This window comes from Syzygium oleosum, unplaced genomic scaffold (assembly GCF_021117445.2).
Source record: "Syzygium oleosum isolate NSW1041296 unplaced genomic scaffold, Sole_v2.1 Sole_v2.31, whole genome shotgun sequence".
NCBI classification, from domain to species: domain Eukaryota; kingdom Viridiplantae; phylum Streptophyta; class Magnoliopsida; order Myrtales; family Myrtaceae; genus Syzygium; species Syzygium oleosum.
Window position 1 is genome coordinate 2,977,094 of NW_026607515.1, and position 13,954 is coordinate 2,991,047.

General features: G+C 41.2%; 3 protein-coding genes across 5 annotated transcripts; 1 reads left to right on the forward strand and 2 right to left on the reverse strand.

Annotated features, from left to right (window-relative positions):
- Window positions 1-67: 67 nt before the first annotated feature.
- On the reverse strand, window positions 68-3,443 carry LOC115683088 (chloride conductance regulatory protein ICln). Its single transcript, XM_030607504.2, has 7 exons — window positions 3,147-3,443; window positions 2,908-3,031; window positions 1,898-2,012; window positions 1,753-1,812; window positions 1,565-1,630; window positions 1,375-1,463; window positions 68-395 (listed from the first exon to the last, which is right to left on the reverse strand). Exons 1-7 carry the CDS (start codon window positions 3,311-3,313, stop codon window positions 321-323), a joined length of 696 nt encoding a protein of 231 aa, XP_030463364.1. The 5' UTR covers window positions 3,314-3,443; the 3' UTR covers window positions 68-320.
- A 2,976-nt stretch (window positions 3,444-6,419) lies between these two features.
- On the forward strand, window positions 6,420-9,368 carry LOC115683087 (hypersensitive-induced response protein 4). The gene is made up of 5 exons (XM_030607502.2): window positions 6,420-6,750; window positions 7,600-7,720; window positions 7,822-7,913; window positions 8,428-8,524; window positions 8,706-9,368. The coding sequence occupies exons 1-5, from the start codon at window positions 6,556-6,558 to the stop codon at window positions 9,080-9,082; spliced, it is 882 nt and encodes a 293-aa protein (XP_030463362.1). The 5' UTR covers window positions 6,420-6,555; the 3' UTR covers window positions 9,083-9,368.
- Window positions 9,369-9,720: 352 nt separating this feature from the next.
- On the reverse strand, window positions 9,721-13,437 carry LOC115683086 (AT-hook motif nuclear-localized protein 6). 3 transcript variants are annotated; one of them, XM_056304225.1, is made up of 6 exons: window positions 13,261-13,430; window positions 12,600-13,056; window positions 12,173-12,240; window positions 11,367-11,498; window positions 10,323-10,484; window positions 9,721-10,096 (listed from the first exon to the last, which is right to left on the reverse strand). In XM_056304225.1, the coding sequence occupies exons 2-6, from the start codon at window positions 12,943-12,945 to the stop codon at window positions 9,851-9,853; spliced, it is 954 nt and encodes a 317-aa protein (XP_056160200.1). In that variant the 5' UTR covers window positions 12,946-13,056; window positions 13,261-13,430; the 3' UTR covers window positions 9,721-9,850. The 3 variants fall into 3 exon arrangements, with proteins under 3 accessions (XP_056160200.1, XP_030463361.1, XP_056160201.1); XM_030607501.2 differs by having other exon boundaries at window positions 12,600-13,059; XM_056304226.1 differs by having other exon boundaries at window positions 9,837-10,096; window positions 12,178-12,240; window positions 12,600-13,059; window positions 13,261-13,437.
- Window positions 13,438-13,954: the final 517 nt, after the last annotated feature.

Here is a 13,954-nt window from a genome sequence, read left to right on the forward strand (position 1 = left end):
TGATTAAGAGTAAATATTCTATTACATCTACTTTAACACTCCATGAAAACCATACACTGGACAAGGGTTAAATCAGGAGCCCAATATGTCATAAATGTCAGCTACGTCCGCTATTCTCAAAACAATCAACTAGCTTTCCGAAAAAGAAAAAAGCACTTCAATTACATGGACTAGCCAAGTAAACAAAACAAAAGCAAAAGGTTAACGATGTCCATCAGCAATATGATTCAAAATAAATACTAGGCTACATCTACATAAAGCATCCACAATAACCATACACTGGACAATGGTTAAGTCCGAAGCCCAATATGTGACAGATGTCAATGATGTCCGCTATTGCTCTCTTGATGTTCCATCTCCTCAGCATCCTCAAAACGTTGATCGTGAATCTGAAGCTGCAATTCCATCAAGAAAATGTCAATCCATTGGCACGTGTTACTTTCTATGTATTGAGCAGAGAAAATTATAAAACCAAACCAGGCTTTACACGGAAACAGCATAAACCTCCCTTGAAAGAACAGGTATTCTCTGTTTTCTTAGTCATTCTTGTTACACACACATTAATAACACCAAAGGACTTTAGTAGTATGATCTTCCCACCATGACTCATTGAATTTACGGACATTTAAAAGGCATAAGGTGTACATGCACATGCAACGGAATGAAATCCAAATATATATAGCATCACGATCTTCTGTCCTAAGGCCGTGAATTCAGCAGAAATACTTAGAAAAATCTGTAATAAATGCTAAGTGCCCACATCTTCAACTAATCATTATGCCCGAAGCAGCGTTCTCCTATACTATAACAAATGAATGTTTCTCCTATCAAAAGCAATGTGAAAAGGACAGACAGGCAGAGGCTTTAAGAATTGGACTATAGGTAATAGTCAAATTCAAGAAAATCAGAGCTCAAACCAACAGGATCAGTGTCCAATGAACATGAAAGAATCCTACACCCCACATTAAAAGTTCAATTAGATGTGAAATAGTCATGTCTTGCCAATGTTACATCTACACATCCTCCATTTAGCTCATTTTTTGCAGTATGCTAGTGTTGCCAACACCTACATTAATTATTCAATGAAGATTAAGAGTAACTTAGAAAAGACTATAACAAAGACAAGATCAACCAGTTTGTATGTTGAAAGGTCCAGGAAGTAGTGCCCAACATGCTTTAGACATAGTGAATATCCTCTTTATCCTACATCTTTCTTTTTTTTTTGGCCAGAAACCTACATCATCTTTCTTACAATAAAGAAACAACCAACTAGCTTTCAAAAAAAAAAAATTAAGAAACCTTACATTGCTGAGTTTCTGAAAAACACTATTTTGAATTTCTGAAGCATGAATTTAATGTTATTTGCATGCTTACCTCAAGCACATTTTGAGCAAGCTCATGCTCGCCATTAGAATAGCCAATTGAGGTCATTGGATTGGAATGCCAATCAGAATCTTCTCCTTCTGAAAATCCAAACATCATGTCAAATATATATTAATGACCATCTACAAAATTTACTTGAGCATACCATATAATAGGCACATGAGGAAAATCCCCTCCTTACCTCCAGCCTCATGCTCCATCGAGTCAGCACTAAAAACCCAATCATGCCCTCCTCCTTCCCCTTCTTCTGTTGAAAAAAAGAAGAAGAAGAAATATCACTAAACTTTTGAAAGGGAAACTACTGAATATGGAAACAAGCACTAAAGTTGTATACAGAAATAAGTTCTGGTCATGAGGAACTACACTCACCTTCTGAGGGCTCAGGATTCAGCTCAGCACACTCACAGAATACCTCAAACAAAGTGTCCACTACCAGAAAAAGGAAAATGCGGACTATTAGAGCTCATCATAGTAAGTTACAGCTGAGCATGATGCATATTCATTCGATACATACATTGGTTCGGGTCTGAAGGAACAAGCCTCATCTCTTTAACCTTTGATAGGTCTAAAGTTTCATCGCATTCTGAATCTGAACCGTCAGACCTGTCTTCATCCGCTGCAGTCTCAATCTATGAACAAACAATGATAATTCAGCAAGCCATGCAACAGGAGCCAGACCAGAACAAAAAAGAAATAGTACAGAAAAGAGGGGCAACAGAGCAATCGCATTTATAAGGCTAGTAATCCAAAACCAAAGGCAGACAAGAGAGCAAAAGAAAAGAAAAAGGAATGATCCCAGGAAGACAAAGGTAAATTTCCAAAAGTCGACCTCATCAGAAGATAATAGGCTTCTTACATATTGGAGTGATAATTCAAACTCAAATAAGGCCAACAGCATCGTCCATAGTCCTTTCTGTTATCTTAGACGAGATTAATATAAGTCTTGGCAGGATTTAGAAAAAATTTTAAGAGACGAGAATCTCTTCATACACGAGACAAGAAAACTTAGCAGAGCCTACACATTACACGAAGTTGTCAGCATCCCAAACGAAAGTAGACTTCCAATAGTGAATCATGTGTCCATAATCAGACAACTTAGGTTCTCCTCCTTGGCAATCATTGGGTACATTTGGAGTATACTTCCTTCCTCTTAGATGAGATTTGGAAACCACCCATTCAAAATCTACAATTATGCGAGAGGAGAGAGTACATGCCAAGTATACATCCCCCTAAAAAATTCTATCCTAGCTTTGCAATGGTCTCCACATCCTCTTTCTAGTATTACACCTATGTATGATTCTGATAGTAAGTCACTTCCTTAAAATGACTAGTAACTCAAAACAAATGGTAGCAAAACTAAACAATCTTAGGATGAACACCAAAACATTAACAACTGGAGCACACAATCCTCAAAGTTCGATCACCTAGAGCTAAAGCTCGATGGTAAATGGGCAATGAACACGATATTAGCACAAATTCACATATGACCAAATAGCTTGGAACAATGAGAGGGGGGGAAAGAACCTGGGCATAAATGCAAGGAGAAGGGTAAGCTTCAGGGTCTCTCGAAACCGCGTGAAGCGAGATGGACAAGAAATCCACAGCGTAGCCCTTGTTCCGGTCCACATCACTCAGCCACATAACTTGACTGCACCACAATCACAAAAATCTCAAAACGGTTTTGCTGGATCCCTCGTTACTCAATTATGATTCATCATTCAGAGAGAGACACACAGAGAGAGAGAGAGAGAGAGGGGAGTTACTGAGTGGAGATGTAGAGAGTGCCGGGAGCTTCAGGAGTGCGACCGCCGAGAGCAATGGCGACGCCGGGCTGGACGTGCATGAGCTCCTCGCCGTTGTCGGCGTCGAGGACCGGTTCTCCGGCGCCGTCTCCGGTACGCTGCGAGAATTCTCTAAGCCCTAGAACCATACTCGCCTTTTTCTTTTCCGGCGAGAGAGACTCTGCTCCGGTGGATTGAGGCTACTGATTCTTCGGGGAGGGTCGGGTGCCGACTGCGGTATGAATTTGGCGTCTTCAGGGTTTTATCAGGGCTTTTGGGATTTTTCTTAATGTGAGAGCTCTGGATATTTGACGGTGGCAAACGCAACGGCGCCGTTTTGGGGCGACTTCGGATAGGATGTCGGATCTTCCCGGTTGATAAATTTCCGTAACCGCTGTCAAAATTCGAACGGAAGTTGATAACTCGACTAGACAGACATTCATCGGTTTCATCGATGAATTTTGTGGATAATTTGAATGATAAATTTAAATTGACAACATTAATGATCAAATCACTCTTAAGAACTTCAAGTATTTTCATGTAATGTGAATATTATAATTCACATCGAAATGATACGTATCCGACTCAACCCAAAAAATCTTGAGTTACTCAATTTCAGTTTACAATTTTTAACCACTCGCAAGTTGCGATCAACTCCAAAATGCTAACTTATTCGGCTGCTCTGTAAGGCACAAAGTTATTTACAAGTCAAACAATAGTCACTTGGTAAGAACTTCACGGGACGCATAAAATTCAAAACCTTACGTGAGTCCTCGTCCCGATTCACTCTTATAAGAATATCATCGAACATGTTGCGACTTTTGACCAAAAAAAAAAAAACATGCCGCTACTAATCAGCGTGACCATCTAACAGAATAATCAAGCATATACCGTTTCAAAATCAAGAATCACGTAACCAAAAAGAAAAGGACGAGAAAGACGAGCAAAGAAGGGGGTGATTCAACTTTGTGGGCCAAAAAGATAAAGAAACTAGATATTACAAGATGGTTTCCAGAAGCCAATCGGATTGCATAAAGAATCTATAATTGAATCGCAACTGAAAATGCTCAAACCAGCGAGGTACGAACAAGTCAGTTTTTTTCGTGTTGCCCAAGGGAAAATTCCAATTAAAGACCCCAAGTGGGATCCTTTTCTCAAAAGAGGACTCAAAGTGAATATGATGTCAAATAAGGACCTGAAGTGCTCAATCAGTCTCAAATAGGGGCCCGAAGTACTCAATTTATCTCAAGTAAGGGCCTGAGTTTGCCGGCTGGTCAAATCTCGCCGGCCAGCGAGCACAGTTACTGTTCCGGCAACCGGAACAGTACATTTCATCTCTATTTTTTTTTTTTTTTCTTTTTTTTTTCTCTTCCCTCCGCCGGCCATAGCCGGGGCCGGTGGAGGTCGCCGGCCTCAGGCGGAGGCTGCCCTCGCCCGACGCCGGCGAGGGTCGCCCTCGACTGGGCTGGGCGGGCGAGGGCGACCCTCACCGGCGGAGAGCGAGGGCTCGAGCTCGCCGGCCATTTGGGCGCCGGCGAGCTCTGCCCAGATCTGGGCGAGCTCGAGCTCGCCGGCCATGGCGAGCTCCGCCCAGATCTGGGCGAGCTCGAGCTCATGCCGACCCTTGCCATGGCTGTGTGGGCCGGCGAGGGGGGAGCTCGCCTAGATCTAGGCAGAGCTCGCCGGCCATGGCATCCTCCCCTTCCCGCTCCAAGTTCTCCCCACGGAAGCCCTTGCCGGAGTCCCCGGGCTCCGCCGCCAGCCCCGCCCCGCCCGATATGGCCCTCGACAACCCGGATCTCGGGCCCTTCCTCCTCAAGCTCGCGCGCGACACCATCGCCTCCGGCGACGGCCCCGCCAAGGCCCTCGACTACGCGATCCGGGCGAGGCCGGCCTCCTCGAGCTCGCCCAGATCTGGGTGGAGCTCGCCATGGCTGGCGAGCTCGAGCTCGCCCAGATTTGGGCAGAGCTTGCCGGCCGAGCTCGCCCAGATGGCCGGCAAGCTCGAGCTCGCCCAGATGGCCGGCGAGCTCGAGCTCGCCGGCCTCGCCTCCGGCCCTATTCGGTCTGTCGGAATGTCGGCACGGTCGCACAAATGGAGAACACTTTGGGGCCGGCAAGCTCAGTCCTTATTTGATACTAGTTTGGCACTTTGGGTCTTTAATTGATACATTGTCTACTTGAGGTCCTTTTTTGAAAAAAGGCATCCACTTTGGGTCCTTATTTGATAATTTCCTTGTTGCCCAAACCAGCAACGGCGAGGTACGAACAACTGAAAACGACCAAGGCGGTGCTTCTTCGTGGTGTAGGGACAACGGACGGAGAGAGAGAAGAGAGGAGGAAGGTGTCAAAACTATTTCTCAGTTTTTTTTTTTTTTTGGGGTCGAACTCAGTTTGGGTTGAAAGGTGGATTTTTTTTGGTCAAAGGTTGAATAGTGGATTTGTTACCCACTAAATCAATTTTTTTGAATTCATTTTGACTCATGTTTTATGTTTAAGTTGATCCATTTTAATCCATATCCACAAATACGAGTTAAGATGTGGATTTATGACCTATTTTGGCGACCTTACTAATATCCACAATGGACGCCAAACTTTCTCTAAATAAACATAGCTCGTAATTTCGCTTTCGCAGAAGAACGATAACCTTTTGTTCTACAAATTCGCCTCTCAAGATACCTACTTCATCTCGAATTGCCATGTGATACCCCCATCAATTTTCACTTTGATCCATTCACGATTCATAAAAAAATAAACATGTTATAGTAATTTGTAAGTTACATTCAAAAATCAAAATGTCACTGGCAAATAATATCCATGTTGGATAGTTGTCAGCTTACATTTAAATGTATAGTTTATCACTAATTTATAAATTAAATTTGCACTTTCTCAATGCTATCATAATTTTATCAGTGTAATTGACATGAAACTACTGTACATATATATTTGATTGAAGGTGCGGGTTTAAAGTTCATGAAAACAACTTTTTTTTTGTGGGTTAGACGCTTTTTTCCTAATCGAACAGCGATATCGATAAAAATAAATCTCTATAAAAATCTAGCGTTTAGTCGAGCCAAATCCAAAACTCTCTCTCTCTCTCTTCTATTGTCTCTTTTGTTTGTCATTTTCATATAAAATTCTAATGAAACCGGAAAAAAAAAATAGAAGATAACTCCGTAGATAAGAAAAAGAAAAAACGACTTGGGGTAAACGAATAAAAGAATAAAAAGATTTGTCGAAATTCGATGGTTTCATTTCAGCGGTCTCTCGTCCGCGGTCTCTCTCCCTCTCTCCCTCTTCCGTTTGCAAAGTTCTCAGCTTTACCTGTCCCGCGTCTTCAAGAAGAGACAATAATAGCAGAGGAAATCACCAGATACACACACTGAGAGAGATGGGGAACACATGGTGTGGGTTGTGCTCCTGCGTGGACCAAGCGGGCGTCGGCGTGGTGGAGCGATGGGGGCGCTTCGAGAAGCTGGCGCCCCCCGGCCTCCACTTCTTCAATCCTTTCTGCGGCGAGGCCCTCGCCGGCGTCCTCTCCACCCGGATCCAATCTCTCGAGGTCCGCATCGAGACCAAAACTAAGGTATAAGCCTGCCCTTCCTTGTTTTCCTGCACCCGCCCCATCCCTCAATCCATGGCTATGTGTATGAATTGTATGTATTCTCGTTTGATTGCACCTCTTTGGATGACATTCGCTTTTGATTGGAACATGATGAACGGAATAGGATTTTATAGCAATTTTGCATCTAAAGCAATCAAATTTATTGACTTTTTTTTTTGTTTGGGGGGGGGGGGATTTGGAGTAGGGCAAATAAAATAATCAGATGGTGAACTCCGCAAGACGTGGTAAATAAGTTGGAGAAGGTTCTTGAATAGGTGATGAGGTTGTTGTAACTTTCTGAGCTCTAGGCGAAGGACGGGTCGACACCGTCTAAGTTGGAGAAACCTTTAGTTGTGGAACGTTGTCATCAATGACAATTTTTTTCTTTACAATTCGTTGTATTTGCTATAAAAAATGCAGAGCAGCATAGGCTCGCGATATGTTGATGATTTCGGGAAGAATGAATATTCATTCGACATCCCTTTGTTCACTTTCGGAGGAAAAGAGATTGCTTTTGTTGCAGGTATTGTTGGGTGCTTACCGACGGCCCATTTTAATTGTGCCGGGTTCTTATCATGTAGCTTATACGCTCGATATAGACGATTTTTAAGTCTGTACAGGTAAACGAAATATGTATTGAACTTTTGGCTTCTTACACTTGCTTTGACAATTGAATTCAGATTAGGGATTGAGGCTTGGAGCTTAACTGCGGATGATGAATTTCTGCTAATTTAGTCATTTGCAGGATCCGTGCATGTGTAGATACTTAGTAGGATGCTGGAACATTTTGTTTGGCTTTATTTGGAACAATGCTAATGGGCGAGTTTGCAGGATAATGTCTTTGTGCAACTCATATGCTCAATCCAATACAGAGTGGTCAAAATGAATGCTGATGATGCATTTTATGAACTGCAAAATCCTCAGGAGCAAATTCAGGCTTATGTCTTTGATGGTAATATTAATGGACTAGGGGATCAACCCATCCTTATGGTGCAATAAAATTTTCGTTATGGCTGTTAATTCTCCCTTTGATGTACCTGCTATTTCATACAGTGGTTCGAGCTCTTGTTCCGAGGATGACCTTAGATGAGCTGTTTGAACAAAAGGGCGAGGTTGCAATAGCTGTCTTGGAGGAACTCGAGAAGGTAGTATGCTGATTTTATTACCAGACTAATCATGTATAACGGTTCTCAATAATTGCGTGAGGTTTTTTGTGAGAGTCTTGCAATTATATGCTTCACAGTACTTAATTAGTTTGAGAGGCACTCTTAAGAACACCTCAGGGGATGCTGGGGGATAGCTCGGTTATTTATTTTCAAACGAGATACTCTGCATATTGCAAATATCCAAGAGTGGTACGCTTTGTGATCTTTCAGCAACTGGTCTTGCCGTTGCTGTCTAATCAGATTATCATGCTGTTTTACTAGTCCTGCATTGGAAGGTACAAATGCAGTGGATGTTTTGTTTCTGAGATGATAGATAAGGATTGTGCTTCATCACATGGCACTTCACTACTCAGTTCCGATCATGTTTGTGTTCTCAAGTTATCTCTTTCTACAATAGTCTGTTTTATTTGCTTTCTACTGCACTGACAGATCGAAAAAGAAAATGCATCACCTACATTTTTCTATGTGTAACTTTGGGGGAACTTTGTTTCAGGTGATGGGAGCATATGGTTATAGCATAGAGCACATACTCATGGTTGATATCATACCTGACCCCTCTGTGCGCAGAGCAATGAATGAGATTAATGCTGGTATTTACCTTTTATTCTGTTGTCTATTTTATCATTTTTCACACGTCATGATAATCAGCGTAGAAATACACCTTTAGGCGAGCTATACATGGAATTGTTACTTCTCTATACTCTTTTTACTGGCTTGAAATTCGAGTATGTACCAAAATACTGTTTTGTAAGAGAAAGCTTGGCTTTGCAGCTCAGAGGCTTCAGCTTGCTAGTGTATACAAGGGTGAAGCTGAAAAGGTGCTACTGGTGAAGAAAGCAGAAGCTGAGGCTGAAGCCAAGTATCTGGGCGGAGTTGGTGTAGCCAAGCAGAGGCAGGCTATTACTGATGGCTTGAGAGAAAACATCTTAAATTTCTCTCACAAAGTCGAAGGCACCTCCGCCAAAGAGGTGATGGATCTTATCATGATCACTCAATACTTTGACACGATTAAAGATCTCGGCAACTCTTCCAACAACACCACAGTTTTTATCCCCCACGGCCCCGGTCATGTTAGGGACATTGGCGACCAGATACGTAATGGTCTGATGGAAGCAACTAGTGCCAAGATACATGGCACCACAGACTAGATGAATCACCGCCCTTCGTGTTTTAGACGTGATAATCAGCAAACTTGTTGGTGCTGCCTTTGAACGTGACAGGATTGAATAAAGTCTACTCGTTTTGCTTTCTTTCTTTTTTTTTCTTTTTTTTTTTGGGGAAAGAGGGTGTGTCACATAGTAATAATACAAAGGCCATTCCATCTATTAATAGTTGCTTTGGTGTTTCAGTTTTTCTTAAGAACGTGCAAGGTGTAAATGAGTTTTCTTTTACCCATCCCAAATGTTAAACTGGTCATGTACATAGTTTGTTGGAGATTTTTGTCAGTGGGCCATCTGAACTTCTCAAAAAACTCAATTGTTTGTGAGTGATTCACCTAAATTGATTTAAATGCGATATAAACAATCGGTCGCATTACATGTACAAGAAGATCCACAAACCTAAAAGCAACGGGAGAATTGGGAACCAGAGACTTTCTGGTGACATTGCCAGAGGTCGAATCTGATGATAGACATGTCCAGAGTGAAATTAGCAATAAAACTTCTGCGCTTTTGGGGGGAAGGGATTCGACCCAAAAAAGAAACCACAATTAGAGATGGGCAGCGCGTCCCTACCAGTGTCAAACATAAATTAAGGTCTAGTAAATCTTAAGCAGTTTTGTGACCAAATAACAAAAATCCTAAGCAGTTTTATTCATAGGGATGAAAGGAATCAGATACAACACGTCAATGCGATTAATTAGAAGCCTCAAATCCCATCAACTAAGGCCGGTAGGTTCTCCAGTAGAGAAAGACATTTCATTGAGAGAAAGACAGTTTATTGTCAACAGCGAAACTCATCAAGTTATTGACAGGATTAATGTTCTCTCCATTGAAGGAAGACCATGATGTAACAATTGTTTTTACTCCACCATATGCACCCAATGGCTGTTCATCACGGGAGGCGTGGGAAACAGTAACAGCTCCATTTGACACGGGCTCAAGTTTGTGCCTCTTCGGCTTCTGTTCCATCTGATGACCTTGTAAGAAACTTCCGACGATCACCTGAAATGCAGGATAGAATGTTAAGGCAAAGCATAAGGATTTAACATGGTGCACGATGGAAGATGTTCAAGTAAATAACTTTAAATTCATTTCCCTTAGATGTCAGCTTATGCTTTGTCATCTTTGGCATAATGAGAAGAATAGGGAAGGTGGCATCAATCTGAATGCTCAAAGTGCATTGCAGAGATGGAAAGAAGGCTTCAATTCTGACAGGCTGAAATCTTACCTGCACAGGGCCAGCAGCCAACAATAGACCAGCTAGCCCTCCCCCAATAACACGACCATCCGGGCCTGACAAAGAGACACTCATCCCGCCAGATCTGCTGATTGTTCCCCCATTCATGATAGGCGCAAATGATCCAGACAGGGAAAGAATTTCGAAGCAACCCTAGAGAGAGAGAGAGAGAGAGAGAGAGAGGCTAAACATCATCCTAGATCTAACTCATTTTGTAAGAATCAGGACAACAGTGACAGAAAAATGATGGTAAAAAGCAGAGACTAGTAAACAAGCATAACAACAATGGGAAGAGTCAAAATGCACATGCTGGTGGTCCAAGAGGAAGGGCAAACGAGAAGAAATCATCTATGTCAGGGTTCAGCCCCTTAGTTGAGAACTAGCTCCTCGGGCAAATCAACTTCTACATCTCTCCATGCAATTTTCCATGAAAATGATCATCTCTTAACTAAGAAACTTGCATATGCTGAATTTGTTACTCCAAAGACAGAACGAAAAGTAGACCGTAAGTCCATGACAGGAACCTCCAATTTCACAACCAACAACTCATGCCAGTAATACAATCATCTACAGCAATACCACATCCAGTAACAAATTTCTTCAAGGTCGAGAGTGATACCATCTCAAGAGAAGCTATATTCAGATACTGCCAACTATTGGTACCTGGTCAAAGTATAAGAGTCAATTGACTATATACATTAATGAAAAGCATAGATGGATGGTTAGTGGTTACTATTCTCAATTGCTACCATCCGAGCCCTCGTGTTCCAGGAGCAAAGACTGACGAAAAATAAGTACTCTCTGTCCACTTCCCTCTTCTAGTACAATAAAATCATCAGCCTTTCCCCAGTAAGGTCACTGATCTTTTCGTTCAGTTTTATTGTGTTCTAATTAATCTGACATATACAACATCTAATACCATGTGAATAAGCTCAGCAGACTTAAGCTGTATAGAGAGTGCCATTTGATTACTATTTCAAAAAATTCACTCAAACAAATCAAGTTATTTCTAGAGAACAAATTATGTGACCATACCTCGTATGTTAAAGTACCCCCACAAGAAGTAGGCTGACAAAGTGATACATTTGAAATTGTACCGCAGGCAGAGAGAACACAAATAGCTCGAGATCCTTGTCGAGAGAATGACATAACCTTCATCATGACATCCTGTAAATTCAGGTGAAAGGTAGCGATACAGAACACCCACAATAGTTAATTTTGTGCCACAATGTACAATGTTCAAACTGGGAACACATACATAATATGCCGCCATTGCACATCACCATTTTTTCAGTAAGTTAATTCAGTACAGCAAATCATACAAGACATAATTACTGCAAAAAAATTTCCCAGATGTATGAATCTCATGATATATTTCATCAAAAGGAATCTGTTACTGACGGAAATTGCTAATTGCAAGGTCTATTCCTGTAAATATGTCCTAGGAACAGTTCAATCAGAATAATAATCCTTAACTGGGAAGCAAAGACTATAGACCAAGTAGCTTATATGAACTTTTATATATAAGCACACTTAAAACAATTTAAGACAGCAGCAGAAAGTCTAGCAACTGTCTAATCGTGTATAATCCAATGGGTGAAGGCTTCTGTGCCATTGAATCAACTTCATTTAATAATTAGACCTAGAGAACCTACCAGAAACCTTTCCTTTGACAGGTAAGCCTGAGTTAATGTCAATGAATACAGAACCTCAGTTCAACCACGCTATGTGTCAATGAATACTTTAACGCATGAATCATTGCATTAAAATATTGGATACATGTACTGCAGGCCCATATATGTGATAAGAATTAGCTTTTATCTTTACATTATGCTACATACCTCACCGGGGTTGACAATGAGCACATGAGGCGTAAAATTGGCATCAACAAAGTATGCAAACCCCTTTCCTGCAAAATAGAAACATATTTTGGGAATTACAAATAGACAGACAAGAAAGCAACCGATCATCAGACATGAAGACACAAGGGTGAGGAGCCCCAATTTATACAAATAAATCTAAGTTATACTATACCTCAGAGAAAATTAACTTCAAATAAATAAAAATGACTAAAAGTTCCAGATATGAGCTTTGCAAATTTGTGAGGCATTTTCCAACCAACAAAAAAATATTTGTGAGGCATTTCTCTTGTTAAACTAGACTACAATAACAGCTTACACGTTCTAATGTTTTTTTTCTCAATAACAGGATGAGCTAACTTTGCATATTGAAAACGTCTACATGCAGACTGAAGCTCAAAATTTGTACCTGGACTTTCATGCTTGACCTTATGCTTCTTCATCACCGTGTCCACTGACGCCCCTTTACCTCTTTCCCATGCCGAAAATTCACCATTCAAGGGAATCGAAGCCGAAATCGGCATTGGCGACAATGCCACTCCACCACGACCAGCCTTCCGTGGCCTCCCTCTCTTTTTCGAGACCTTCATGCCGGGCACTGCCGCGCTCGTCGGCAGCGCAGTCGCAGCCGGTAAAGTGACCACCATTGCCGGCCCATCAATTTGTTTAGCATTTTCAGTTCTTGGTTCAACTCTGAAGCTCTCCGCACCTTCCTCTCCCTCAAATTCAGAACTTGTTTCCTCTTTCTCCTCCATTATTATAAACAACCCAAAACCAAGAAAGAAAAACCCCCCCAAAAACCCTGAACGAGCTTAGAATCTGGGTAATGAGCTTCAGCTAGTATGATATCCAGTTCTTGAATTTAACTGCTGAGTGATCAAAAGAAAAGATTTCAGTGCTCGGGAAAATTGAGACCTGCAAAGAGAAAACTCGCTATACATCGGCTTCAAACATGATTCATGGAAGACGAAATAATGGAGCTAGAACATTGGATTTTCGGGCCAAGAACTAGAAAATTACTTCAATTAACAAGGAAACATCAACCCAAATGTTGAAGAAGCAGATCCTACCTTGGAAGATTCGGACTTCCGGAGCGATCACGACTCATTGCTGAAAATTCAAAAAAAAAAAAGGGTGAAAATTTTCAGTAGCTAAAATCAGCGCTGCTGCAAGGAAATGCAATCTTGTTGAAATTAGGGTTTCTGGCATGAAATTTGAGAAGAAATAAATAAAAGTAGGAAAATGCTACAAAATTCCCATAGTCGTAATAAAATATTACGGATTATAAATTTTTTATGAATATTTAACTGCGTAATTCAAAGTATAAAGTCTGATTAAGAAAAGGCTTGGCGTCCGTCTTCGATATCTAATAATGGAAATTAAATAATCAAGGTATTGAAATTAATTAATAGCACTAAATGGCTGCTCAAATTGGGGGAAATAATTTTAATTTAAAATTGCCAGTTGCTAAAAGCTCATTGATTTTGAATTTAAATTTACGAGGAAAAAGAAAAGAAAAAAGGAGCATGACGAAAGTTCAAGCTCTGCGTAGCTATTTTGTTTTCTTTTTCTGATAATTATTCTTATCAAAAAAGAAAAGGTAATGGTCGAGCAAGAGCATGGCCAATTTGCAGTTACTAACATTATTATTTTTTCTTTATTTTGCCGTTTGGTTGGTCGATCTAAAAAGTTGAACCTCTTCATGACCAAAAATAGAAGACGAGGACCGAGAGAAAACGATGTTTAGCTACTGCCGAGGTTACC

What these genes read in the sequence shown, in the direction of transcription:
- LOC115683087 (XM_030607502.2), top strand. Translation starts at nt 6,556, where the DNA reads ATGGGGAACACATGGTGTGGGTTGTGCTCCTGCGTGGACCAAGCGGGC. An exon ending in GCATCGAGACCAAAACTAAG is followed by an intron (nt 6,751 to 7,599) that starts GTATAAGCCTGC and finishes GCGAGTTTGCAG; the next exon opens with GATAATGTCTTTGTGCAACT. An exon ending in AATGAATGAGATTAATGCTG is followed by an intron (nt 8,525 to 8,705) that starts GTATTTACCTTT and finishes TTGGCTTTGCAG; the next exon opens with CTCAGAGGCTTCAGCTTGCT.
- LOC115683086 (XM_056304225.1), bottom strand. Translation starts at nt 12,945, where the DNA reads ATGGAGGAGAAAGAGGAAACAAGTTCTGAATTTGAGGGAGAGGAAGGT. An exon ending in GGTCAAGCATGAAAGTCCAG is followed by an intron (nt 12,241 to 12,599) that starts GTACAAATTTTG and finishes TCTATTTTGCAG; the next exon opens with GAAAGGGGTTTGCATACTTT. An exon ending in TGGCTGCTGGCCCTGTGCAG is followed by an intron (nt 10,097 to 10,322) that starts GTAAGATTTCAG and finishes CCTGCATTTCAG; the next exon opens with GTGATCGTCGGAAGTTTCTT.
- LOC115683088 (XM_030607504.2), bottom strand. Translation starts at nt 3,313, where the DNA reads ATGGTTCTAGGGCTTAGAGAATTCTCGCAGCGTACCGGAGACGGCGCC. An exon ending in GAATCCTGAGCCCTCAGAAG is followed by an intron (nt 1,631 to 1,752) that starts GTGAGTGTAGTT and finishes TTTTTTCAACAG; the next exon opens with AAGAAGGGGAAGGAGGAGGG. An exon ending in TTGCTCAAAATGTGCTTGAG is followed by an intron (nt 396 to 1,374) that starts GTAAGCATGCAA and finishes ATGGAATTGCAG; the next exon opens with CTTCAGATTCACGATCAACG.